At 50.6% G+C, this 27,845-nt stretch overlaps 1 protein-coding gene across 8 annotated transcripts; it reads right to left on the reverse strand.

Annotated features, from left to right (window-relative positions):
* Positions 1-5,660: 5,660 nt before the first annotated feature.
* On the reverse strand, positions 5,661-27,767 carry PTGES (prostaglandin E synthase). 8 transcript variants are annotated; one of them, XM_017810072.1, is made up of 6 exons: positions 27,624-27,767; positions 26,915-27,474; positions 24,821-24,862; positions 12,145-12,326; positions 10,685-10,767; positions 5,661-8,265 (listed from the first exon to the last, which is right to left on the reverse strand). In XM_017810072.1, the coding sequence occupies exons 4-6, from the start codon at positions 12,250-12,252 to the stop codon at positions 8,016-8,018; spliced, it is 441 nt and encodes a 146-aa protein (XP_017665561.1). In that variant the 5' UTR covers positions 12,253-12,326; positions 24,821-24,862; positions 26,915-27,474; positions 27,624-27,767; the 3' UTR covers positions 5,661-8,015. The 8 variants fall into 8 exon arrangements, with proteins under 8 accessions (XP_017665561.1, XP_017665563.1, XP_017665559.1 ...); XM_017810074.1 differs by lacking the exon at positions 26,915-27,474; XM_017810070.1 differs by having other exon boundaries at positions 26,915-27,767.
* Positions 27,768-27,845: the final 78 nt, after the last annotated feature.

The raw sequence follows: 27,845 nt of genomic DNA on the forward strand, positions 1-27,845 counted from the left end.
TTTGCTCCTAATCTTAGGGCCCCTCCTTTGCCGTGCTCTTGGCAGCTTATCACAGCTTGTCAGTCAGTGCTGAACTCACCGAGACGAGATACAAATTGCACCCACGGAGGGGTAGCAGGACCGAGGGATTATTGTAATCTAAGCTCTCTCTCCCCCTTTCTATTTGTACATTTCAATTACTTGTAACAAGATCCATGGTGGATTTTTGTTTTGTTTTGTTTTGGTTTTTTTTTCTGCATGTCTGCGTTTCGGAAATTTTTGTAAGGTCTTTTGTAAAAACAACTCTTGTGAAATAATGGAGGAATAAATATTTTACTGAGTAGAGGCGTGTCAGTGCATGTGATGGGGACCTGGCTCTTCCCTCATCAGCCACCGTGGTTTCCCACCTTCCCTGGACAAGCAGCCCAGGCAGGGGACCCACTGTTTTGGGCAGGGGACAAGAGCCATGATCTGGCCACCTTCACCTTGAGTGATGGTGGCATCTCACAGCTTCTCCCCAAGACCTGGATTTCATCCCAGGCTTCCAGACAAATGGTCCACATGCTCTGGGAGAGAGGCAGGAGCAAGGGGGGAACATGTCGAGGCCCTGTGGATCTGAGAAGGGGTGGAGGGACCACGTTTCTGCAGCAGAAATGCTGGGCTTCCCTCTGGCTTGGGAACCCTACAGCTGATGCCTGGAGATAGTGGAAATTAGAGAGCACAGAAAACAGCCTAACAAAGGTTCCTACATAACAGCTAATTGGAGGGCCTTTCCAGAGCCATCTTATTTCATTTGGGGATAATGAGTGTGGGCTGTTGAGGAAGGGGTGTCAAGGAAGAGGGGTCAGCATGCTCTTTCCCTCCAAAATCCCACTGGGAGTGGCAGAACTTACAGGATCTGTCCTGGGCAGCCCCCATTAATGCTGGTCCCAGTTCACACCCATGGCTTTGGGAGCAGCACCCCCATTTCCCCCCAGCAGCAAGGGAATGGGCTGAGCTGGGATGCAGCCAGGAGCAGGCAGCAGAGCCCCTGCTGCAGGGTTACCAGGTCAAATCCAGCGTTGTAAGTGGGAATGGAAACCTGCAAACAGTAATTGATGCTCCACAGACATCAGAGATGGGCATCTGTTAACAGACCTCCCATTCTCTGGGGACAGGGCTCATCCATGGTCCCAGCAGAGACTAGCAGAGAATTATCCCACAGCCCTGGGAGCCGGAAAGAGGCAACACAGAGGTCTGGACCTGCTCAGGGAATTGGAGGCAGTGGAGAAATATGGAGATTTTCTCCTATACTCTCACTGCAGGAACATCCAGGCACTCAGACAGATGCTGCTCTGTCAAGCACACAGACTGGGTAAAGGCTGGGCAGCACAAACCCAAATCAGCACCAAATCCAGCTCTTCAGGCTCCATCCTGCGCACCAAGGAGGGCACTAACCTGGTGAGCTGGAGGCTGGGCACTGATGGGGCACACGGGAGAGAGCTGGGCTGAGGGGGTGAGATGTGGGACCTGAAGGGCAGCCCAGCCTCACTGAGGGCTCAGCAGAGCCTCACAACTGAGTGGATTTGCAAGGAGCCTGGATTAGAATAGGATGCTGTGAGCAGGATGGCTCCTAGAGAGAGTCACTCACAGGGACCAGAGCAACATGTGGCTCTCTGTGGGTTTTCTCTTCCAGGTCTGCAAAATTTGAGCTGACAGGCAGCAAGAAGGGGCATATTCTGCACAGATGACTAGTTAAAATTTTAAAAGGGTGAGAATAAACTATCAGCTCTGGGATCATGGAGTGCTTCCCAGAGAGCAAAGGCTCACAGGTGCAGAGCAGGCACAGAGCACCCAAAACACAGGGAATCAGTGGCTGGGCAAAGCTGACACCAAATAGTTGGGGCAGCCAAAGTTAAAGAGAGCTCCAGGAGCTCACGGTGCATCACCAGTGGTCTTTGGGGCACATGGACCCCGTGGACTGCAAGGTTCAGGAATGGCCCCTCAGCAACACATCCCAGCTTTTCCCAGAGCAGTGCAAGGCTCATCCTTGCATCACCCAGTGGGAGCAAGTCCCCATGTTGGACATCACCCCAGACCCACCACAGTCCCACACACTTGACCATCCCTGTCAAACTGCTGCACTGCTGCTTTGTAACCACTTATTTACTCATTCAGTAAGTGGCTTGCAGATCATTAATGTCATTTCTCCAAGCTCCTGCCTAGAGAATATCACCCAAGCAGCATCCTCATGTCCTCAGCATGTGGCCAGCACAGAGCACCCCTTTGGAGGCCATCCAGCCCCAAGTCAAAAGACCCTTGGAAGTGAAGAGCTTGCAGATCCCAGGGCAGATTCTTCCAGTGACTCATTACTGTTGACTGCTGGAAATATGTCACTTATTTCCTGCCTGAACTGTCCCAGCTTCAGTTCATCTCCCACTAGAGCAGAAGGTCTCAACCCATGGTCAGCCTGCTCCCAGGAGCTGATGGACATCTCCTGAGGGGTCTGCAAACCAGGAGACACACAGGCATGGAGAGTTGCAGCTCACCTGGCAGGGTCTGAACTCCACAGGGGAGGGATGTGCCAGGGGAAGGCTGCCAATGAAAAGGAGCTCAGAGGCATTGTGCTATCTCTCCTCTTCCAGCACAGGGGCATTTTTCCTCCTAGGAAGGGCACATCCATCACCAGAACTAATTTCTACAGGAGAGCTGGTCTCCATCCATACACCACAACTTCAGGAGCAGGGGAAGGTTGCAAGGCCATTTGCAAACTGTTTCCTTCCTCAAAGCAGCTGGTTTTAAACCAGGGCAAGTCTCAGCTGATGGGAGGACCTCCCTGGACCCCCTTTCCTTGTTTCTGACCCCACAGCCCGACACTTCTGCATGACTTTTCAACTGATGAAAAGTTGAAGTTTGCCCCTACAATGTTTTAATGAAAACAATTTTGTATTGTCATCAGCCTCGGCTGCCACGGCAGCGAAACAAAACAGAGCTCACATTTTCCAGCTCGCAAGGACACCAGCCTGGTTACCCCCATCCAGAATGAAACACAGACATCTCGTGGTTACAGCATCCTCCTCTCCCGTTATCCTCGCGCTGAGCCCTTCTCCCTCTGGTGGCAACGGGAAGGTCTGGAGACCCTCTGAGCCCTGCTGACACCACCTACAACCCGCAGAAACACAGGTACCCGTGACAGCAGCGTGTCACCTCCCAGGAGCCGAGCCCCTCCTGCCCTTTGGGGTGATGCTCCTGTCCCGGGGGGTCTGATGCTCATCCCAAACTCCACAGTCCACCTGGAAGGAGCATCTCCTCCCTGCAGCAGATATTTTGCTTGCTGCTGCTTCTTTCCAGCCTCCACAGGAAAGCAAACTAAGGCAGTAGAGAAGCTTCAAGAAGCTGGATGGTAGCTGTCCATGGGGGGTATAAGGTTTTAAAACAATTTGGGAAGGAAGGAGGAAGCAAAGGTTCCCTTTGTAGCAGGTTGTTACAAAGCCAAGTAAGAGTCATCAATAATTGTATGGAGAAGCACACCATTGCATCCATACACCACAACTTCAGAAGCAGGGGAAAGTTGAAAGGACATTTGCAAACTGCTTTCTTCCTCAAAGCAGTCGTTTTTCAGCCAAGTGAGTCCCAAAGGACAAGTCTGAGCTCCCTGTACCAGGCATCACATCTGCCTGCTTTGGAGAGGCTGATGGGTGCTGGAGCAGATACGAGCCGGCCCCTCAACCCGTTCGCCAAGGAATGGCACCCTCCCTCCCTCCCTCCATCCCAAACACCTCCAGGCCGGCACTCAGCTCCCTGGTCAGCCATGCCCCGAGCTGGGGGCTCGCTGGGTGCGGGTCCCCGGGGCCGAGGGTCCCCCGCAGGGTGCCCGCAGCCACACGATGGTGCTGCAGCCCCGCGCAGGGAGCGCAGCGCAGCCCGCGGGACCCGCCGGTGAACCCCCATCACATTGTTCTGCTCTGCTCCAACCCCCCCACGGGGCCAGGGACCCCCTGTCCCGCTCCCTTTCCCTGCCTGGGGCTCGCACCCACGCCGCAAGCACAGGGCGTCTCACAGCCCAGCCCCAGAGCCGGGTTGGAAAAAACCCGGTGGAGAGTTTTCCTTGTGCCAACTTCATCCTAGTGTGACGAGCAGGGAAGCACCGTTATGTTTTCCAGGGGACTCACCCCTGGGATGTCAATGCCTGTGGAGTTGGCTCCTCTCACTCTCTCTACAAGTCGCAGGAATCCCAGTTCCTTAAGAGGAATGAGAGGATTTGAGTGGCAAACCCCACAGCAAGAGATGGAAGGGCCCCATGTCTGCTAGAGGGAATGGGAGATTTTGGGAGGGCAGAGAAGGCAGAGTGACCTGTGTCACAGGAGAGCTGCCCAAGGAGGAATTTTGGTCCAGATGCTGCCAGGGGAAGGCTTGAAGAGGAGAGACTCGGGAAGTGCTGTGGTCAGGTAAGGAAGGGGCAAGTCCAGTGCTCAGGGTTAGGGGGACCCTGGGACTGAACCAGCTGGAACTGTGTGAGGGAAAGTGGCTTGTGCTGGGTCTCTGCTTGCTTTTCCCCCACCTCCAGACACCCTGGGCTCAACAGGGCAGAGGGAAGACATGGCCATGTGGATCATACTTACACATATAACCACAGAATCATAGACTGTAAAGGGGTTGGAAAGGTCATCTTAAAGATCATCTAGTCCCAACTCCCCCTGCCATGGGTAGAGTCACTTCCCACTAGACCAGGTTGCTCAAGGCCTTATCCAACCTGGCTTTGAACACTGCCATGGCTGGGGCATCCACAACCTGTCTGGGCAGCCTGTTCCAGTGTCTCATCACCCTCATGGTAAAAAAAATTCTTCCTACTATAGTATCTAACCTAAATTTCCCTCTTTCAATTTGTACCCATTTAAGCACCAAACTGTTGTTCTGCAGTCCCAGGTGGGTTTCAGTGTTGCCATTTCCTGTTTGAGCCAAGTGTGAAAAACAAGTTGGCACATAAAATGCACATACCAAAACCCACAGACTGGGTAGATGCAACCCCTGTCCCTGCTCTCCTGGAGCTGTGGTAGACCCTGGGCACATCCTTCGCCCACGCTGATGCTGGAGCAGGAATCCAGTAGCTCTGAGCTTTATATATTATTTGGAAAAAGGCAGGGGATGCTTTAGTTCATCACTTGCAGGGAACACCACTGGCAGTGTCCAGGGGAAAAACAGCAGCTCTGATCACCCTGTCCTGGGAGAGCCCTGATGGGGATGGTGCTGCCCAGGCAGCCGAGCCCGGCTCCATCCTGCCTCCCACAAACCTCCACTGTGCTTCAAAATAAGCACAATGCTTGGGCCTCTCTGAAGTTTGCCTTGTGGGCTTTTTCTGTTTGTTTTTTTGGAGCTAGGAGAGTTCACATTCCCAAGCTTTTCCCTGCAGCCAGTACAGCAGGGTTTATTTTTTTTTTTAATAAAAAAGAAGAAAGCTGAGCTGTGCATGTAACCTCAACTTCCCTGAGCAGAGCATCAGCCTCAGGCACTGAACAGGCAGCCTAGAAGAGGCTGAAGGAGCTGGGTGAGGGTTCTGCAGCCTCATTTCTTCCTTCCCATGCCAAAATCTCAGTCCTGGCCTCATCTCCAACCACAGTAACATGTACTGGAGAGAGTCCATTTTATAAAGCTGCTGCCTTTCTTATTTGACATCTAAAAGCAGGAGGGGAAAAAAAAACCAATAAAGTGGAGCCATTTTATCCAGCTACAACAGACATAGGACAGCACCTCCCAAACACCAACAACTTAAGAAAATAGGGGAAAACCAGGGAAATGAGGCATTGGCTTCCCAGCAACCTACTGCCAAAAAAAGGGGACTGCTGAGCTTGGAAAATACAGGCAGTTCCTTTGCAAGTCATAAGCACAGAAATGAGAGCAACCACATCTTACCTGAACTTCTCAAGCTCTCCAGGATTTTTAGGTGAACAACCAAGCTTTGCAACAACCTGCTACTCAGGGAAGGAAAACTGAGCAGGGCTACTGCTGAATTTAAAGGATCAGCACAAATAATGCACACCTGGAAAAGGGATTCCTCTGCAGGGGAGGTGAGTCCAGAGGAAAGGGATGTCTCTTTAGGAGTCCCAGGGTACTCCAGGCTCTGCAGTGGGGTCTAGCAAAGGGCTTTACAGCTGGGGATCCATCCTGCTGGGGTTGGACCCAGCTGCTGCCCAGCTGCATCTGCTGCTCCCAAAGGAAGGATGTATCTGAGCACAATGATTTGTTTTTATTGGGAATATTTGCTTCCTGCCACCAGGATGCATGTGCAGCAGCAGAGAAATGTACAGGGGTTCGAGACCTTGTGCACCATGTGAGGCAGAAAAGGCTTGTTAAGCGGGGTCTGTGTTACCCAGACATCTGCTGAGGCTGTGAGGGAGAGGTGGACAAGAGCAAAGTGCTGAACCTGCCCACCTTCCTAATGTGGTGGGAGAGCAGAGCATTCCACTCCAAACCTCACCACACAGCTTGGCCTCTGTGCTGGGGTCAGGAATTACCAGGACAGAAGCTGCTACCTGAGCTGTGCAAGGGCTGAGTATCAGTCTGAGCAGGTGTGTCACCAGTGCTCTGTGAGGCCTCAGCAAGAGCATTAAGGGAGCAGCCTTAATGAGTAGGGCAGGTGGAAGGGGACTTTATTTTCTGCTTATTCTGGTTTCCCCTGTGGTCTTAGTAAGGCTTTGTGTTGCCCTCAGAGGGGGGAGAGGCACTGAAGACCAGAGGTTTCCTCCTGCCTTGTCCTCCACAGGGATGCTCCATTGTTGCAGCCCCTGGCACCTGGGGACAGAGGAGCTCAGGAGGGTTTGTCACCCTGGTCTCAGTCTCTCCTCTCCAACACAACACTTTCAGGTGACACTGCAGAGCAGTGATACACTCTTCAAAGCCACTTTGCTCGCTTCCAGAGCTTTCTGCAAACCCCAGCTGGTCCAGGCTGCACACGGTGTGGCAGCACTGGACAGCAGGAAACAGCTGAAAGAAAACACCCCCAAAGCGGTCACGGCACATTCCCCAAACAGCAGCGGCCATTCTGCAGCCAGAGAAAGCCTACAAACAGAGGGGGAGAAAGTCAGTCTGCTGCCCTTGAGAGCATAGTCAGGCATTAGTGGCATGTGGACACAGATGCCACCCTCAGGAGAAAGCTCTGTCTGCAAACTCCCTGTTCTGTGGGAGCATTTTAGTCTTTCCAGAAGTCCCAGAGATTTGTGTCCGGTTCTCCGCAGGGTAAGTGGTTCCTGCTGGCTGTTCCAGGCACGATGCTCTGCATCTTACTGGGATGAGACTGAGATGGAAAAGCCACGGGTGCTGCTGGCAGGGAGCTGCTGAAGGCTTGCTGAGGGACAGGCAGGATCCTGCCTGCAGTGAGGCTCCTGGCAGGGAGCTGTGTCCCTTGGGATGAGACGAGGTGGCTCTGGGAGCACTGAACACTCCGATGTCTTCACAACATCACCCCGGAGGTTTTGACTTCCATGTTACTCTGTCTGGCAGGCACCTGCCTCCTGTTCTCCTTGTGGGAGAGGGAACCTAAGGGAACTCCGTCCCCACAGACCCACATGGCTGGGCAAGAGGAGGGTGGCTGTTTTATAACCCCCTCTTCTACCTCTGCTGACCAAAAGACTTTGTGAGACCCTCATGATTCACAGGATATTTGTGACCAAGGGGAAAAGGCACATCTTCACCTTCCCAGTTCTGAACACAGTTGAGTCAGAAAACCTCCTTTCCTTCAACAAACCCCCTCCTTGAGGGGTAGTTCATGTGCTTTCCCCCTCCTGCCCTCAGCAGGAGTGAGAGAAACCTGACCCTGCATTCCCTTCCTGCTCCACAGGGAGACACGTCCCTTCTCTCCGGCGACTTCCCTGCCGAATTTCAACAGCACAGGGAGTTTATCAAGGCTGCAGGTGACCTCCTTGGCAACCTACCACGTGCCCACACACACACACACACACACACACACACACATTCACACTCACATCACACAGCACCCCGTCCCGCCAGGGAACCATCGGAGTGCAGGATGAGGGGGTTCGGATGGTCGGTCTCTCCGGGTGTTACCAGTACGGGGTGGTGGCGAGGAGGATCTGCAGGGCCATGGAGAAGCAGGGCAGCTGTGCCACGCTGTAGGCCACGGAGCGCGCGGGCGCCTTCAGCCGCAGCAGGTAGGCGATGGTGTGCACGACGCGCCCCACGCAGAAGATGAGGAAGTGGATCCTGGCCACTGCAGGACTGGGGTCCAGCATGGAGTAGATGGCTCCGAGGAAGAGGAAGGGAAAGATGTTCTCCATGTCATTGCGGTGGGCCCTGAGAAGGGAGATAAGGTTGTTCCATCCCACCAGAATTCCCTGCTGTCTCCCATCCCTCCTAGCCATCCCTGGGTGCTGCTGGCAGCCTCCTCTGGCGGATGGGGCAGACACAGCCTCCAAAAGACTTAGTTCCCCCTTGCACACAGAGGCAGGATTTCACACCCTTGGGATGCTGAGCTCCCGAAGCTTGCTCTCCGTGACTGGGATGCCTTTGCCCTGACAGATGACAGCTCCGGGGTTGGAGCTTTCAAACAAACAAAGCAAAACAAAGACCCTGCAAAGCTGCAAAAAGCTCGAGGCTGGTGCGGTGCCAGCACGGCACGGCCCCAGATGTGGCCACGTTACACAGTAAAAGGCAGTTTCCAGACCACAGCTTCCCCAGAGGAGAAACTCACAGGATGGGAGTGTTTGTGGCTTCGCCACTCTCTGTAAATGCATCCAGAGGCAATCAGGAAGGAGCGCCCCAGGCAGCCCCACGCTGTGCCAGCAACACCTGGAGGGTGGAGGGACCATGTGGTGACACGTGGCACTGATGGGGCCAAACCCTTTGCTCCAGCTGAACATGCTCCTGGGTGTCACAGCATCAGCTGCCACCACAGTGGATCCAATCATGCCACCAGTGTAGGCTGAGTCCCTCCTCCCCCAGGCACCATGCTTTGAAGGAGGGAAGTTAGTCCCCAAAGCAACAGGCTGTCCATCACCTCTGCCTCTCCCTTCCGCAGCACAGAGCCCCATCCTCATGCTTCCATGGGTGGACTGTCATGCTCTGGTTGGTGGGGATGGATGTGGGCTGGAGAGTGACTCAGGCATGAGGTCACTCATTAGGTTTTTTCTGTTATCTCTAAAGGTTTGAGAGGCAGAGATGAATCCTTGATAAGAGCTGCCACTGCTTCCCCATTCTTGTGCATGTTTGAATGTTCACAAAGCCAAGAGAAAATTTCAAGTTATTTCTTCGCCAAGACAAAGGCCAGGATACCTGTGCTGCTGTTCTGCACAAGATGAGAAGTTCTCCTACCTGCTCTTTCCACCTGCATAGGAACCACTCCCTATCTTAAGGGCCACATCCTCAAGCAAGGGGTGGGGTGCATGAACATGGCAAGGAAGCTGCTGGAAACCCTAATTCAGCTGCTCTGTGGGTGCAATTTTGGGACAGCATGGAGGAATTGGCCTAGGAAAGACACTAAAATGAGTCCTGTGTCGTAGCAGTGATGCCAGGAGGACTTGGCGTGGACAAACTGATCATAGCCTGGACACAGAGATGTATCCCTGTCAAACCTGGGAGGGAGAAGGGGAGCTGCCGTGGTTCTGCTCCCCTCCTGATACCATCTGGGATGGTCTCCTTTTTTTCCAGGGAAACACCTTGGGTTTAATCTGTCTTTCCCAGGGCTGTGAACAGACCAGCAAGGACTGACTCTGAGTGCTTTAGCTGCCCCAAGTCAGATCCCAGACTTCCCCAGGTCTTTGCTGCAGCTCCAGTTATTTATTTTTATGGAAGTTTGTTTATTGTGAATAATCAGAAGAGGATTACGATTATTATTTCTGCTATTATTTTCTTTTTGCTAGGAAGGAAACAGCTCATTTGTCCTCCTCCTCCCTCTGGCAGCCCAGTGATTAGGTAGCACTGGATGTTTTCAGCTCATTTGCCATCCTACTCCCTCTAGCAGCCCAGGATTAGGTGGCACTGGATGTTTTCTAAAGCAAATGCTGGAAGCCGTGGGAGATGAGTGATGAGGGCCCCACCTACAGCAGAGAGATGGCAGCTGAGGGCTCAGTGACAGGAGAGCACAGCTCCAGCCCCTTTCCTGCACATCACCCAGCATTCAGGGCACCTCCTTTGGTAAGGGGGACAGCAAATCAAGCCCAGGGCTGAATAACCCCATGTTTTACCTCTGAGGAACTGTGAGCCCCACAGAAGAGGGGGAAGATTCAGAGCTTGCCCATTAGGGAGGCATAAGTTATAGCAACCCTGTTCAGCCTCTTCCCAAATCCCTCAAAAGGGCAGCCGGATACAACACTGGAACCAGTCACACAGTTCCCTGTCCAAGCCGTGCAGGGATCTGGGGGATTCAGGGTCCTGTCGGAGCAGGACAGAAAGAGACTTTGGGTGTGGGTATGGGATGAGGCCTCAGGAGCTTGTAGGACTTTAATCATCTAGGAAAGAGTTTGTGTCCAGAGTCAGCTATTGGACCCAAACCCGGATCGTTCCACGTGTCCTTGCTCCAGCGCACACCCCACTGCCATTAAAGATTAAACTGCTCCAGTGGCAGGGTCCCACAGCCCAGCTCGAGGCATTCAAACCACTTAGGCAATTACTTAATTAATGAGCCCTTTAGCTTCCCACTGCTCCTTTGCCAGCAGCTGCCAGGGATCCATCCCCCTGTGGAGCAGAGGGAATGCCAGCACCGCCGGGTTCTCACCTGCGGCACCGCTCCACGTCGGGGTCCTCGCGGCAGAACTGCAGCCCCCCGTTGCGCAGCGCGTCCTCCGGGTTTGCAAACGCCTGCAAGACAGTCCCCAGATCCTCACGATGCTTTCAGGAGCCTCAGAGGTAGAAGTCTGGCCCCCAAGACCCGTGGGGATTTCCTCCTGCTCCAGTTTTTCACCACCCTTCACAAGCACGAGGGCAACTGCGCTTCCATGTTTAACCCCTGTCCTGGGGGTTAAACTCTGCACCTCCCCAGGGGTTTTTCTTATCCCCCAAAAAACCCAGTGCTGCCTGCTGATCAGGTACCAAACCTCATCCCAGTCCACTTCTTCCCATGAAACCCATTTAAAGGAGACTGTGCCAACCAGCAAGTGAGATCACTGCTGGCACAGAGCTTGCAGACACACTGTGGCATCTGAAAGATAACAGGACTGACAGATTAGGAAATACTCCCTGGCTGGCTTTTTGGCAGTGGTACCGTGTGATTTTCCCATGGGGAAATGGGATCCTACACTAATAAAGTTACGAATAAAGATGATTTATATGAGCTCCTCACCTATGCTCAGCTTTTCCTCAGGGACCTGGTTACATGTGACAGCTTCATTTTGCAGCCTGGAAAGGGCCCTGGTGCTTTCTTTAATCATGTTACAAGCCTGGATGGTCCCAGGGCTGGAGCATCATTTAAAATCACAAGGGGAGGAGCCACATCAGTCACAATCATGTCACAGCACAGGGTTATCGCTTCGTATTTTTTCTGAGAGCAGAAATCTCTCCCTCCCGCTCCACTGATGGAATTGGAACCCCCTCAAATACTTTAAAACAGATTTTATAAACAGATGAGTTTTGCCAGGAATTCAATTTGGGTTCTGGGTGATAAAAGTCCATTTAACCCCAAATCCAGACAGCAGCTGGAACTCCAAGTCCTCCCTGTATTTTTTCCCCCGTGTCCAAGAATGATTTCCTCCAGCTATTGTTTTTATTCCCCATGACTTTTTGATCTCCTGGAGCATTCCCATAGCCAGTCAGCCTCCAAAAGCTCAAAAGCTTTCTGTTACATTCCAAGAAAAAAAGACCATTTCAATGATTTCTTCTCAAACCTTTTTTTCCCCCTCCTATTCTTCCAGGCATGGCAAATTAACTATAAACAGTCTCTTTCTAGAAGCATCTCACCTGCTTGCCATTTTAGATTTGTTTATTGTTTAGATCAGGTTACAAAAATTATAAACACCAAGCTACAGATGGTAGAAACAAACAAAAAGGGCTAAAGAGAAGTGAGATATTTATCTGCTGCAGCTATGAAACTTGTTTTTCTTTCAACTTAAGTCAAAGAAACTCGGTTTGCTTCAGGAAAACTTTGTCGACCTTTACAGGAATAAAAGAAGAAAGAAAAACCACAGAAGCCCAAGGAAAAAGCCAGAAAGGGAGACGAAGGAAAAGGAAACTGGATCTTACCTTCTTTCTGAGTCTCACTTGTCCCGTAATGATGGCAACGACATACATTTTTAAGATCAAAATTGTGCTGTAGAACGTAAATGACAGAAACACTTCGTTTTCCATCATTTTGGGGGAAGGTGCCGCTCGGTCGCCTCAGCACTCGGATCCTGTGGCGATCTTGGGAGAGGGGGCAGGAACAGCTGCGTTTAAACACGACACAAATCTCCTCATTTCTCCGGCCAAAGCCCACAGCCCCTGTACCCCCCCGCCAGGCTGATGGGGCGCAGCTGCCGCTGAGCAAAGCCCAGCCAGCCCACGGAACACGCTCCCCCTGCCCCGCACACCCCGACATCACCAGCTCCAGGGGGATGAGGTGCCCCGAGCCGGGATACAGCCCCCTCGACCCTGTGGGCCACAGCCAGGCTCAGCTTGAGACCCTGCCTCCCTAAAACAGCCCACCACGACCCCCTGTCCCACCTCCCGTGCGTGCCCAGAGGGACAGAGCTGCACGGAGCATCCCTCGCCCAGCCAGGCAGTGCTCACCCACAGACAGGAGCTGATCTGCTCTCGAAGGAGGAGTTAGGAAGAAGGCAGGCACCTACCTCAGCCACATCCAGCCCTGTGCTCCTGCGCTCAGTCCGTCCCCTATACCACAGCCCACCCCTCCGCTCCCAGTACGTCCCAGTCCCGCCCAGTCCCGCGGCAGAGGCTCCCAGCCCTCCCCTACACATCCACCTGCCGAGGGATGGACAGCGGACAGAGCTGTCCCTTGGCCCACCAGCGCCCACCCCCCGGGAGCCTGGGCTGTCCCTGCACCCCCGGCTGGGAGGGGAGCCCGGGAATGACCAGCCTGGACCCCAACCGGGCAGGTCCTGGACTGCAAAGCCCGAAAAACTGCAGCAGAAGCAAAGAACAGCCTGCCTAGCCCCAAAGGCAGCTCGTCCTGGTTTCTCCGAGAGGATGAATCAAGGCAGTCAGGTGTAATTCTGTCCCTGGTTTAGAAAACGCCACGCGAATTTGGAGCTGCCTTTTCCTCAGCCACCAAACACTGTGGAGGAAAGAGTAGGATCTGAGCCTCTGGCAGGCAGCTTGGATGGTCTTCCAGCCTTTAACTCCTTCTTCCCCAGCCCTGGCCCCAGTGCTGGCAGCAGCAAACCTCAGTGAGCTGGCAGTGTGGGGGCTGACAGGAGATGTCCAAATTTATTAGTGGAAGGGCTGGATTTGGTGTTTATTTCCTTTACACAGGAAAAAAAAATTAAAAAAAGAAAAATACTTAATTCGGGAAAATTGAGACTTTCAGATATTGAGTGAAAAAAAGAATGCTTTGAGGATGCAAGCAGCTTTATAATGAATTGACATGTTGGAATAAAAAAAATTGTTTCAAGCCACAAAAGAAAAAGCCTCAAGAAACAATGAACCGAGTAAGGTTTGTCATTTACAAAATCATCTATCGGAGCATCAGTGCCTCTAGGACTGGTTTTGTTCTTCAAGGTTTTTTAACTTCTTAACTGCCATGGAGCAAAACTCCAAGGACATGGAGTTGTCCTTTCCAAGAGAGTCCAGAGTATCCCAAGAGGATCACTGCACTAAGCCCAGGACCTGGCCCGTTGCTACAGTCCCTGGACAGGTTTGTCCCCAGCAATAGGATGCTGGAAGCATAAAGCAATGAAGAAAATGCAAAGCTCAGTGTCCAGTGGGGCCAGTGTGGTGCAAGTGCAGCAACCAGATGGAGATCCTGTGGTTTTGTGTTGCCATGGCATCGGGAGGGGGGGGGGGAATGTGGACCAAGGAGGAGGCTGCATGGCCTCCTTCTTCTACCTGTTACCCAGAAATGTTTTGACAAACCAAAACCTCCTACCAAGAAATATTCTGCACAATGTGCCCACAAAGAACGGGAAGTTTGACCACAGTCCCACCTGCAGCACTTTTGCACCATAGTGGTTAATAAGGTGTAAAAAGCACCCCAGTTTTGTATCTAACTGGGGGAAGAGAATTCAACATGAAATTGCAGGGACAGATGGACAGGTTTATCCTTCTCACCCTCCCCAGAACAGCTGCCTTTTGGTAAGCCCTGAATCCTCAGCTATGCTGAGTGTTGACCTGGGAAATTCAGCTTGTGGTTGCAATGGTATTGTTAGTGCTCTATAGAGCTACTGGGCAGTTAATCACCAGCAATCTGAAGGAACCACACACGTTGCATTCAATAAATTGTGCTATTCCTGAACCCGACTGGCCCTTTTGAACGTGACCAGAACTACAGTTCACCGACTATAGTCCATGAAACGTAGTCGGGGCCTTATGGTTACGTTTTTGCAACACTGCACAGAGCCTTTGAAAACCCCAAACACTCGGTTTCAAGGGAGAGGTACTTGCAGCTGGTCACCACCACCCCGGCGTCGGGGCGGCTGCAGAACAAGCCCTGGCACAGCCCTGCGTGGAGCTCCTCAGCCCGGCAATGTGTGCCTGCCTCCAACAGGCTGCTTCCCTGGGGGTGGGAATGGGGACACCAGGACATGCAGCAGCCATGTGGACTCAGCCACTGCAGTAAGAGCTGGGGTGTTCACCACCAAACTACATCCAACCCCACCCACGTCTCCCTGGAGGTCACAGGGTTTCATAAACACCATAATGCCAAGAGTAAGTAGTTGGCGGCAAAGCCACATCCCAAACGCTGCTCCCTCCCTTTTCTCCTCTCCACAGCCGATAGGGATCAACCCACAGCAGAGAAGACCTTGGTGCCTAAGGTCTGGGTTTATGCAGGGCCAGACCAGCCCTGCAGCAGGGATGAGACTTCCCCAGCAGTCCCTTCCCCAGCTCTCCCAAGAGTCTGGGAGAAGCCAGGCAGCCAGACCCTCCACCAGCACATCACACCCTCCATGGAGCCACTCCAGTTTTTACCAGCTGAGGATCCAGCCCACAGGGTCCTTGGTAGTGAGACCTTTTCCCTTCATGCACCTTCCTCCCCTCCCAAGGCAGCCATGCCTCGCTGAACAGCAGGAATATGCACCTGCAGACAAGCCAGGACTCCTCCTTGCCAGCCAGCCAGACTTCTCTTCCTTGGCATTATTCAAACCCTGGCAGGAAGCCCTGGACAAATTGCACCAGCAACTGGCACAAATTTAAATTGAATGGAGAGATCAAGAAGTGCAGTTTGTTTAGGAATAAGCCCTCGGGGCAAACTCAGTCACACCATCTCCCTGGTGTATAAAAATCATGTGGGCAAGGAAAGTTGTTTGTTTTGTGTGTTTATGCATTTCAGACCCTTTCAGTATTACATAGAATGGAGCTCCAGTGGGGAGGGACGTGGATGGGGATGAGGGGCAGAAGCTGCCTGTAAAGGCAGGTGTAAAGCTCCTGGGATCCCAGCTCCTGCTTGGTTTCCCATGTTCAGGGGTCTCACGCTGGGCAAGACACATCCACACGTGCACCTTCCTGGCTTTTGGAACCCAAGGCAATGCAGCTGCAGGAAGCATGTTTAACCATCCCACTAATCCAGGCGGAAGCAGGCTGTTAATATTAATGGTTTGATCCTCCTCCACAGATCACATTCTTCATTGCTTGAAGGAGACCAGGTCCTTAAACTACAAGCTGTGCCTTAAAGCCTTGAGAACAAGAAGTTTCAACCCAGGACAAGACCCACCCAAAATCAACATCACCAGCCAAAAACACTGATTTTTTTTTTTTTTGAGAAATTATTAATAATAATCAAGGTCAGGCTTTGAAAGATTAGTCATCATGTTAGACTGACCCTGGGAGCTGTGGAGAAAAGATGGAGGGTTTTGCTGGAGGAGGAACTGAACTGTAGCTGGCAGAAGGAATTAAAAATTCATGGGAGATGCTTGAGAAAAGTACTTAAAAATAGAAGCCTGTAATAGCAATCCTGCTTTGAAAAGATTATGGAATAAAAATCACCCTCAGTTCCCATACGGGCTGTTATTTATTTGACCAGCCGAATTACACTACAGTATTATAACTACATGTTTTTCCACTCTTGCTACGTTGGGGAATTTCCTGGTGGCAGTGACATGGGAGTTGTGTAATAAATCCTGCACTGTGGAACACTGGCACGTCTGCTGGGGTGGCACAGCCTGGGCTCCAACCTGATCCCAAAGGGCAGCAGACTCTTTGGGCAGTTACAACTCAGATTCCCCAAAATTTTCCCAAACCCATTACATCCCACAGCCAGGGCTAGGCAAAGAGCCCGAGGGGACTGCTCCAGGCTGGAGAAGCCGGGCAGGTGGGTGGCACTTCTCCAGCGTGTTCCCACATGCTGGTGGGGAAGGTGCAGAGCCCGGTTGGGGTTTTGCTTGCCCTGGGCCTACAGCTCAGCCCACAGCTCCAAGAAGAGCTGAGCCACATTCCTGGCTTGTTTCAATGCTGCAGTGGACACCAGTACCCTCCTTCCCTGCCATTTCTTCCTGCTGCTCCCAGCGCAAAGCCTTGGAGTCTGCACACGTACCCCAGTGATCACTTCCCCTGGGCTGCACCCATCCTGGGAAATCCCATGAGAGGCTGTGCTGGCTCATGGAGTCAAACACAGTTTTTCAAGTAAAGACATGAGCATTTTAACTATCTGTTAGAGAGAAGGGCGCTCCACCTGCCTTCACTCCTTAGTCTGCACAAAAACTCAACCACCGTGACGCACCTTCTTCTGCGGGTGAGTGAAATCCTGTTGCTTCACCTGCAGCTCCCCGTCCCCAAGCTCCTGGGCTCCTCCTGCTCTTTGCAGTGAGCAGGACACAGAAGATACTGCAAAGTCACTAAGCAGTGGAACCATCAGCATCTCTGGCCTTCAGCATTAGCACCTCTGGAAACAAATGGGATGTTTCAGCCTTTGGCAAACTCCGGCAGATTTTGTCTGGTTTGTATTTTAGAGTGACGGTACTGGCAGGAGCTGCCTGAGAGGCCTCAGCACGAGGAATGTACGATCAGACTCTCCCAAATTGTCCTTCACACTTGGAAGAGCAGATGCCTGCAGCAGGAGAAAGCCAGCAGGAGAGGCCCAGGGAAGGGGCAGGGGTGTGGTGGCTCTGAGTCCCAGGCAGAGCAGAACGGAGGAAGCTGCTGTTCCTCAGCCAGTCCCAGGACAGGGAACTGGTCCAGGGCCAAGTGAGAGGCAGTGGCACGTTGTCCTCCTGCCTTCTCCCTCCAGCTCCACCCACAGTCCCTTCCTGTCTACTCCCAGGCTGCTGCCCTGCTCCCAACCACCCCCCTGACCCAAACTGTCGTACCCACCCTGGCCGCAGGGTAGTCACTGTGTCCCCTGCTTCTGTGACAGCCAGGAGACACCAGAAGAGAGGACATCAGGCTGGGACTGTGTGGGAAGTAGATTATTTTCTCCTATTCTGAGCCTCACATGGATTCACGCCTGGGCTTTCTCTTAGAGGAAAGAATTCCTTGGCTAGGCTGCTCTGTGCCTTCAGGGATGCAAATCTGCTGGGAGAGTGGCTGAGGGAAGTTATTTCTCCTTTCTTCTGCTTTCTCCCTCTGCCCCAGCTTGTTTAAGAGCTGCACCTGCCACTGCTGCCATGGGGCAAAAGTGGGAGATGGGGGATTGGGGCTTGGGGTGTGGGGAAGCCACACTGCACTCACACACACTCTCCCTCAGCCACACCGCAGCAACTCGTGATGTGTCTGGCTTCCCAAGAACCAGATCCCATCAGCTGTAAACAACAGGCAAAAACCACTCACGTTACTGCCAAAAAAGAGGGAGTTTCCCTGCCAGACTGAGAGAGAAGAGAAACAAATCCTGCCACAAAAAAATTTCAAAATTGGGAAACATTTCCTAGACTTCAAGCATTTGCAAAACTACAATGTAAATGCAGATTCCCTGGTGGGATGCTCTTGAGCAAGAGCAAAGGTAACGGGTGCAGCGTGGTCCTGCCTCCACATGCTGTGCTGTGGAGAAATGGGAATCAGGCCATGTTTTACAGCATTAAGAGCACTGGCTCACGAACCCAGGACTGGAAGAGAAAGCAGCTCTGGTCCCAGATCCAGCCCTACAGAGACCTGGCATTCAACAGCAGATGAGCAGCTTCAAGGTGAAAAGTAGAAAACAAACCAAGATGGCCTTTCTCTTTTTCAGTGCCTGTCCAAGGGCTGGGATCTCCTGCTGTGCTGATCCACAGGGCTCTGCTCATCCTCAGAAGTGCAGTGGGGGGCCCAGCTCAAGAACAGGGACCTGTTTTGGCAGGTGGGCACCTCTTATCTCCTGGGCTGTTAACCCTGCCCTGAAACCCAGGAAAAACAGGCTATGGAGCTCATTCATTTTAAAGTCTTTTAAGTCCTATTTTCAACAGAAAGACATTTTCAAATTGTCACACAGACATTGAAATATAGGACAATAGGAAATGGAAAGGTCAGCACGTCACTGCCTGTCCCTGACACAAACTGAGTCATCTCACCATCCTGGTGAGACCAACTCTAAGGAGACCCTTCCTTCATGGCCCTGCCGCAGAGTTTCACTCACCACAAAGCTTTCCAAAATGCAGAGCTTATTTTTAGAACCCCGAGTTCTCTGTGTCCCCTCCATCACCCCTAAATTAAACAGCAGCGTTTCCTCCCACCCTTCCTTATAGGTCATGTTTTCTAAATCTCTTTATCGCACATGCTGATCTTCTAAACGCTCTCACTTCACAGAGCAAAGTCCTGGGCAAAAGGAGGGGGACTGTGCTTCCTAGAAGAGAGCAGGGCCTCCTCCTCAGGAGCCCTGACTCAGTCAGAAGTCAGAGCTTCTCGGCAGTTTGAGGTTTTATGAGTTGAGTCATTGGTCAGCCCACAGCTGGCTCCAGACACATCCTAAAACTTTCCCTTTTCCCTGCCCTGGGTGACAAACAATACATCTTTCGGGCTTAGTTTCAGGCAGAAAGGTGGTCCAGGTCTCAATTCTGATGTTGTTAATAAACACCCGCCCCATGCAGTGCTAAAAACAGCCTCCCCACAATCAGCCTGGAAAGCAGGCAGTAATTTAGCTGTGTTATTTACAGCCCCCCTTGCCTGGATGCTTTTTATGGTGCTGTTGTCTCAGCTGGCCTCCTGCTCACGGCAGTGGAAGCACCGACAGAACATGACCTGGGCTGCACGACCCTCACTTTATCAAGAGCAGAACTTGGCCTGAACAATACAAGGAAGTAGAGAAACCTCTCCATGCTACTCTGCAGGTAGTGATGCTTGGGCTTACCATCCCTTCTCGGCCTGAGTGACCCTTCAGCAGGACTCCAGGAACCTGCTCAGGTCCCAGGCTTTGATTCCTCTCCTGATTTACAGCCTGCATCCCCGCGTCCACGATGCGTGCCCAGGATCTGCTCCACCCTGTGTTTATGCAACCCTGACTGCTCCCCACAGCCCTCCATGAGGGGATAGATATGAGCTCTTTGCAAATATTTACAAAGCAGCAGAATGCATCTCTCTAACACAGCACGTTTCTGTTAACAGTGCCACCAGCTCAGCCAAAACTGAACAAGAAGTGTTCCCCCATTAGCAGGAGAGAGGCTGGATCCAGGTGGGAAGGCAGCTGCAGGGACAGGAGGCTACGGGATGCTGTGGCCACATTAGTGGGAATAGAGCTGTCCAGCTGGAAGGTGCAGGGAGCTGTGCTGCACTGTAGCACAGCAGGGGAGGCTGGTGTGCATTTTTGGTGGTAGAAAGAGCTGCTGCTCTTCAGTGTGAGCAGGAACCTTGCAGGGTTCCATCAGCCATGGGACACACCGTGGTTTGAAGGTAGGACGTGCCCCCGTGGTAGACAGCAATGGACTGAGGCTCTCTATCCCCCTTCACCCTGGTTCATCCAGTCTTCAGGAGTCAGGGATTAAGTTAAGCTCTGAATCACAAGGTTTAATTCTGTTTCTTGTAAATTTTTTGTCATACATGACGGTAATGTTTGACAATTACATGCGTCAAGTCACCGTACAAACGGTTTAAATTAAATTACTTCTTGAGACAATTAAGTTCTGTAACGAAGCATAATTTAAACAATAAACTCCATAATGAAACACAATTTAAAGTAAGATTATGAGGATGATAATATTTTTATGGGATCTCCTTCCCCTCTTGTTCATGTCACAGACAGACACGCGGAGGAATTAGGAAGAACAGCAGTTCTTGCTCAGCTTTGCCTGACATTCCCCTCCTTCAAAACATGCCTGTGAAAGCACCTCTTACTCAGCTTTACCACAACCCCAAATGCTTTCATCTCTCTTCAAAGGAGATTTCTCCATGCTTTTGATTATCCCAGTCATACTTTCATATTTCCCTCCAAGCAAGCAGATGACCAGCACATGACTGCCAACTCCTTCACCCCTTGCACTCTAAATGTCCTTCAGCCTCCTAAAAGGTCATTTTTCTTTTAAATGCCAGGAGTCCTCGCTGAGGGGTCTAGGATGACTCTCCTCAGCTAGTTATTTAGTACTCCTGGGGGGGGGCTACTCCCAAACTGAAGGAATTCCAGCTATGCTCTATAGAAGACAGCCCTGGGACACTCACAGCTATCCAGCAATAGATCTGGCCTGCTCATCCCTGTTCCTTCAGGGCGTTTTTGTATCCTCCAGCCAGTCTCCTCTCTCACTGTGCTGTTAGCATGGACTTCACATTGTTCTTTGCAGAGCACATCCGTTCTCCTGTTTTCAACTCATTCCAGCTCACAGTCGGCCCCAGGGTTCCCAACTCCCAAACACATATTTTAACAATAGATGGAAACTGAAGCCCTGCAGGCAACCTTTTATTTTAGCAGAGTACATTTTTCTTCCTGTTAGATAACATATCTCCTGAAAAAAGAACCTAACATTTTTAGATCCCTTCCTGACCCTCCATCCTTATTTAACATTGATGAATCCTCATGAAAATTATACTTTCCGGGTTGTTCAGTGTAAGATTTGAGGCATAAATGAACAGGTCCTCACAGAGTTCTGCAGCTGGACATTGCATAAGTGGAAGAATTAAATACCTCTCAGTTGGTCCTGCTTAACTAGAGGGACACACTCCTACACGGGGACCTCAGTAAGTGTCCATTTGCAGTCACTTCAGTTCATGCTCCTAAGCTACAATATCCTCCCCAAAATTTCAGCACACGTAAATGTTTAAATTTTTTTTTCCTGGATTTTATTTTTCTCTCTTTCAGTAACATAAACCGACCAGAAAGAACTTAGAAAAAAACCCATCAAGCTCTTGGTGGCAAGTCACTAAAGAAGAGAGATGCCTTGGCTGTCCTGCAATGACATTCTGATATCTAAGCCACAGAGATGGACAGACAAGGTGCAGCTTCCAGGAAGCCTCCTCGCTGTGGCCTCCACAGAAATCATCACATCCCTCCTAGTTCAGGACACCTCACTGCTGGTGCCAGGGTGTGCTGGCTGCTGGTGCCTGTTGTTCTCTGGTTACAGATTCCCTCTGAGGCTCTCCAGCAAACTGGGAGCCTGTGCAGTCCTTTTGCCTTTGCTGCTCTTTCCTGGCCTTGCAACCAGCTGGTAATACTGAGCCTGGCTCCATAACCTCCCCAGCCTTCCAAGGGCAGCCAGACCAGGCCTGTCTGGACAAATAGGGAAGCTATTACAGCAGCAAATAGGCACTTTCTCCCGAGGAACCTACTTATTCCTCAGTGCCAAACGCTAGAGCTGATTAAAACCAGGCAGAGATCTTTATTCAGGCATGAACTGGAGACAGAAGAGTGGGAATAGCAAAGGCGCCGGTCAGAAGAGCTGCTTTGCAAGACTAATTTTAGCGACCTGTATTTATGGCTCTTCCACAGAGATGGGTGTAAGAGCAGGGTGTTTAGTTTTGCAAACCCCAAGCCAAACACAGCCTCTGATTCTGGTCCAGCCCCAAACCTATTGAGCACTTTTAAATCCTCTTTCACCTAAGGGTCTGAAAGCATCAGATGGGGCTGTCTGCTTAATAACATCACCACCTTATGTGCTTTGGATGAAATACAAGCCACTGGCCACATCAGAGCCCATGAGTGGAGCGAGGGCACAGCATTACTCATGCCCTAAAATCCTCTTCCTGTAGGAATCCTCCCACACCATGTGAGCATCGTGTTTTCTTATTTCATCCAGCTCAAATTTCATCTCCTTCACACAGTTTTTATCCCTAAATTATTATTTACAACAGAATTCTATTTAAGATAGAATATGGGCTCAAGTTTCCCTATTATTTCTTGTTCTCTCAGTGAGAGCTATTGCTACACAAGCAGAGAGGCTCACAGGAGAGCTACTCCACTCCAAACCAGCCTGGAGAACAAAACCAGAAAGTAGATCCTGGAGCCCAGTCAAAGACAAACAGGAACAGTGTCCAGTTTCAGATTCTGGGTTCAATTTTAAAAAAAAAGTTAAAAACCAAAGATGGGACTGAGGTGGGTGAAGTTCAACTCTAACAGCATCCCATTTTACCAATGAGCACCTACAGCACAAGGATTAATTCTCTTTCTTGCAGATTTGTTGCCATACATGACAGGAATGCTCAATATTTACACATGTCAAGTTCACCATCCAGACCGTTCAAACCAAATTACATCCTGGGACAATAAATTCATAATGAAACACAATCTGAATTGAGATGATGATAACAATAATCTTTTTATGGGATCTCTTTCCCCTCTCGTCCATGTCACAGAGAGACAAGCGGAGGATTAGGAACAGATGATGTGACTAAGCCAGTGCTGCTGGAGATGGGTGACAGCACCTTGATTTGACCCCTGGAGTCCAAATGCAGTTCTCAGATCTAATCACTAAACCACAGAGGATGTCTGCACCAGGAATGTTTAGTTACAAGTCAAAACAAAGCCTAACTGCCAGCATCGATAGCCCATCCACGGGTCTATCGCTACCACTTCATACATTATTCATCTCGATCTTGCACAACACAGGCCTTGAAATCAGAACCCGGAGGCAATTAGGCGGGAGCAGAGCCAGGTCTGCAGCGAGGGGTGAAAAGGCGAGGCTGGTAAATGGTAAAGCACCTTCCGCACCCTGCTTCGCTTTCCTGAGTTCCTGCCCCGAGGGTGCCTCTTTCAGCTGCCAGCCCAGGTGGATTTGCATGGTCCAGAGGTGGCTGCTGCCTATTTGCACCTGGCTTTGGGTGGCTCCGTTAGCAGAGAATCACAGAACCATTCAAGCTGGAAAAAATCTCAAAGATCTTCAAATCCAACATTAACCCAGCACCGCCCTGTTCACCACTAAACCACATCCCCAAATGCCACATCCACGCCACTTTTGAACACTTCCAGTGATGGTGAACCAGACCATGAGCTGCTGTGTGCTCTTGCCCTGCAACAGCAGACACCCAAACCAGCACAAAAGACGCCCATCTGAGCCCCAGGGTTCTCTCAGTACTGGTAGTCAACAAGAGTTAACTGCTAGTAAACTGGTACTTAAACTCTTAACAGCAATTCTCTCCAAGTTAACTGGTACTTAAACTTTTAACAGCAATTCTCTCCAAGCTATACCTTAATATCTTTATTCCTGACACCTGGAGGATGTCCAAGACATAAAAGTCTATTTGAGAAATGGACACCTGCTAAGATCACCCAGCTACAGATTAAATCTCTTCTCCTCAGAGCCTGCCACTATGGCAGTTCTGGCAGCTTCTGCTCATATGAACAGAAACCTCTTATATTTTCCCAAAGCCAAAAGGCTGCCTCCCTCTATCCCTACTCCCTCTGGAGCACACAGTGGCCTGTGGAGGAGCAGAGCCAGTTTGGCTGTCAGGCACTTTAATAACTCCTTGTGCTTGTTCTGAGAAAGACCATCTCCATCCATCATTGCTTGATGGAGTTGATATGAGTGAAAGATCAAACAGGTTCCAGCACCAGGTCTCACTGGAAGCAGAGAAGTGTCCTGCCAGCTTATCACCTTGTGCTTATCTATAAAACATTACATTTCCAGCAAGTTCCCACAGGAGGCAAGAAACGTGAGACTTCCCTCACCCACACCGATGCTGATCGAGCATGGCTTTAAACACGTTCTGTACCTCTCACTCCCACCCCTACCAGGTAACACGACCTGTGTAGCTCCACCTGCTGAAAACCACTTGATATAAGATTCAAAATCACATTGTTTTCCCTCTGCACCACGGCCAAAGGGCACCAGCAGCATTGACAAACCCTGCTCAGTCCCCAGCTGGTCTAGAGAGGTGCTGTGCTGGTGCAGACCAGGTAAAGCTCTGGTCTGGACAACCACTGCATCCAAACCCTGTGAGGTCCTCAGGGCTGGTTATTCACCCTGCTTGTACAGCACAGTGAGTCTCTGCTCTCTGACTGCAGTTCAGGCTCAGGCAAAAGAGATTTGAGGTTGGGCATCTGGGTGGGAAACACTTTTCTCTTATTGTAGAGAAGAACCTCTCAACTATTTTTCAGAGACAACAACCAGAACAAAAACCAACCCTTACTGGTATATCAGAATTTTACAAGGGCTCAGATGTGATCAATTATTTCACATGGGCAGATTTATCTGGACAAGTATATAATGTTTTATTTCACTCAGATCCCAAGATCACCCATACCTTTCCCTGTTGGACTACCCTTTACAGAGCACAGCAGCACACACTGACTCAAGGGACTCTGTCATTCTGTACCCCAGACAAGGATTTTTAAGCCTGCCCAAGGCAAATCATGGTTTGAGACAGAAGAGAATTGTTACACCCTTTGCTGTGAACTACCATGCCAAGAAGAACTTTCATCATCCACAAACCTCAGTTTTCCTACCTGCAAGAGAAGGATGACAGGCTCTTGACTCCCTGGGCGTTCCTAGAATTAGAGAACGTCTGCTCAACATTAATGTAGATTTTGGTGTTTTGTGTTATTGCTACTGTCACATTATAGAAAGGTCAGTGAACACATTCCATGAGTCAGAGCCTTTCCACAGCATTAGTGTAGCTCCCAGACCTTAGCCAGGCCCTGTATTTGGACAAAGCCCACCACAATCCCACTCTTAAAAGATTCCAATGTACGTCAGCGTGGCAGCCCTTTCCTGTCACTGCCTCATCTCTGTGTTTAGGGTAAGGAGCACTTGGAAGATGATGCTGAAATTAGAGCGGGGAAAGAAAACAAAAAGAAACCACATATACAGAGGAGGGAAAAAAAGGGTAAAAATAAACCAAAGTCCTCTCAGAAAAACTCCAACCATTAGAGAGTGTCTAGCCAGAGCCAGAAATGGAGGGAAGCTGAATGTAGGGAAAAATGAGTCTCCCAGCTCTTCTTCTCCAGTTGGAAACCTTCAGCAAGAACCCCTTGACAGCCCAGAACCTCATGTCAAAGAGCAGTCATGTTTCCAAAACTCTTTCACATAAAGAACTTGGAAATATCGAGGACCTTATACATTCTCCAACAAAAATACAGACTTTTTCTGGGAAAAACATTGATTCATTGACCCTACAATTCTTACCTGGATTACTTACTCTTGCACTCTGTGGACTCAAGGCAGGGCATTTCTAACACCCTGTCCCCTGGCTGGAGACATTCCTTGGCTCACCAGCCAACTGGGAATGTCTGCTGCCTTGTGATTGGAAAGCCATGCTAACCAGCCACATCCCAAATTCTCTAGGATCTCTGCTGCCCAAAGTTCTGAGAATGCTGACCTTAAACCAAGCAAACTGCAGGTGGGTGACAAAAAATTTCAACACAAAGAAAGCCAGGCAAAACTCTCCCCCTGGGACTTTCCTCTCTCCTCATCCTTAAATACTCCATCTCTGCATCCCTCATCTCTCCCTTTGCCACACAGACAAAGCCCCAGGGTGCCTCCCCCACCACAGCAGCTTTAGCACTCTGCATTACTTCCTGCAAACACCATATCCTCCTGCTACCCAAATCCCTCCCTTCCCTCTCCCTGTAACCCCCCTACCATTGTCCTTTCCTCACCTTCCCACCACTGCTGAGTAACCCCCTAAATCACAGACACCCCAAGCCCATTGCACACCGAGCACCTTTCCAAAGTTCATCTCTGGTACAAATTTTCAGTACCTTCAGTCTGTGGTAGTTGATTCAAGATGACCTGCTGCTGGCTGACCACCCCCACCCTCTGTGCTGGTCAGGAGGGCAATGTGAATACACGACAGGGTGCCAGTTCTGTGCCCAGGGCACAGAAGGGTGTTGAGATGAAACAACAAGGTGTGTTCAGCAGCAAACACGACAGGCAGCAAGACACTGCACTGTGGACTGTGTGTTGCAGGGTCTGTGCTCCACTTGGAGCTTCCAGACTGCTGTTCAAGGAAATTGCCATCAATGTCAGCCTCACCACCACTATTAGACATCTCATCCATGTCCAGGCCCAGCTTGAACCCATTTAGCTTGTAATGGATAATGAGATAACAGCATGACATGTTGCAGCTGAAGATTATTTAAACACCCATCTGGTACCTGTTATGCAGCATACGTCCTATTGTTGTATAGGAAATATATGCCACCTCCCTCCCACATGGAAAGGAGATCTATAGATGTGTCCCATGCTACCCCTTCTTTTTGCACAGATGAGGTAATTCTCATTCTCTGTGCTGTTTCTATCATATTTATCATGCATTTCCCATCTGTGTTTTGGGAGATGCAGTCCCTTCCAGGCTGGTGAGACTTTGTGAAAAGACACAAGAGCACAAAGAAAAAATTGCTAGGGATGTCTCCTTGCTCCCTTCACACATTAATCAGATGTGCCATCCAGGTTTTAAAAGGGGGGACATAAACCGTGACACTGATTCCCCCTTTGCAAGACACACAGCTTGGCACCACCCTTTGTCCCAGAGGGATTTAAGGGTGACAGTTTGTGTTTGTGGGACCGTGCTCTGTTTCTAGAGGGGAAGGGTGAAATACCTGCTGAAGCCTGTGAGGTGAGCAAGGCACCCTGCTTGCACCTTTAATTCAGATGGACAGACGAGAATCTGCAGATCTCAGCTAAACAGCCTCGTTTCTTTATCCAAACTCTCCATCTTCCTCTGGCTGTTCTCAGTCCCCTGCTGAAATTGCTCTCCGTGAACCCTGCTCAGCCACGTGGCGGGGTTGTTGTGTATCCCAAGAAATCACGTTTCACAACACAAGCGGTCAGCTCTGCAGATGTGAGTCCACCCTCCTCTCTCGTCTGTTTTTCTCAAGCGTGACTCACTTCTCTGCAAAAAGTTGTTCTTCCCTGTAAATCCTGGACCAAACCCTGTGTCTGACGCCCCATCTAGCGTTCAGCACGGACAGATGCAGGGGGCACCGGGGCGCCGAGGAAACAGGTGACTGGAAAATTCCCAGCATTTTTTCACCGGTATTAAACCACCTCCGTGAAATTATCATTTGAATTGTCTCCAAGAGAGCTCGGACAGAGCCCAGGCAACACGGAATCCTGCATATCCCACGGCCAATTCCTTCCTCTGGCCTCTCCGCAGCCTCTGGGTGAAATAACGGAGAGATGGCTGATGGAAAGCCCAGGAAACCCAGCTCCTCAGGTGTCAGCTCCCCGGCAGCCCACCCTGCGGCTTGGACCACAGCTGGGTAAATTACTTTGGAATAAGAAGCCAAAGGTCTAAGCTGTGCCCACCTCAAGGCTCGATGGCAGCTGACAGCGTGGATTTTCTTTAAACAGGTAACAACGGCGCTTTCTGTCAGTTTGGCAGTTGGCAGCACAGGGCACTCGTTCTTTTTTTCACGTCAGATCCTGAGCGTGTATTTTGAATAGTGCACAACGCTGCTCAGTGTTTTTTCAATGAGATTTTACACATTTTTTTCATTAAAAAAAAAGTGTTCGCTGAGAAAATAAAAG

This window comes from Lepidothrix coronata, unplaced genomic scaffold (genome assembly GCF_001604755.1).
Source record: "Lepidothrix coronata isolate B3197 unplaced genomic scaffold, Lepidothrix_coronata-1.0 Scaffold28, whole genome shotgun sequence".
Lineage (NCBI taxonomy): Eukaryota > Metazoa > Chordata > Aves > Passeriformes > Pipridae > Lepidothrix > Lepidothrix coronata.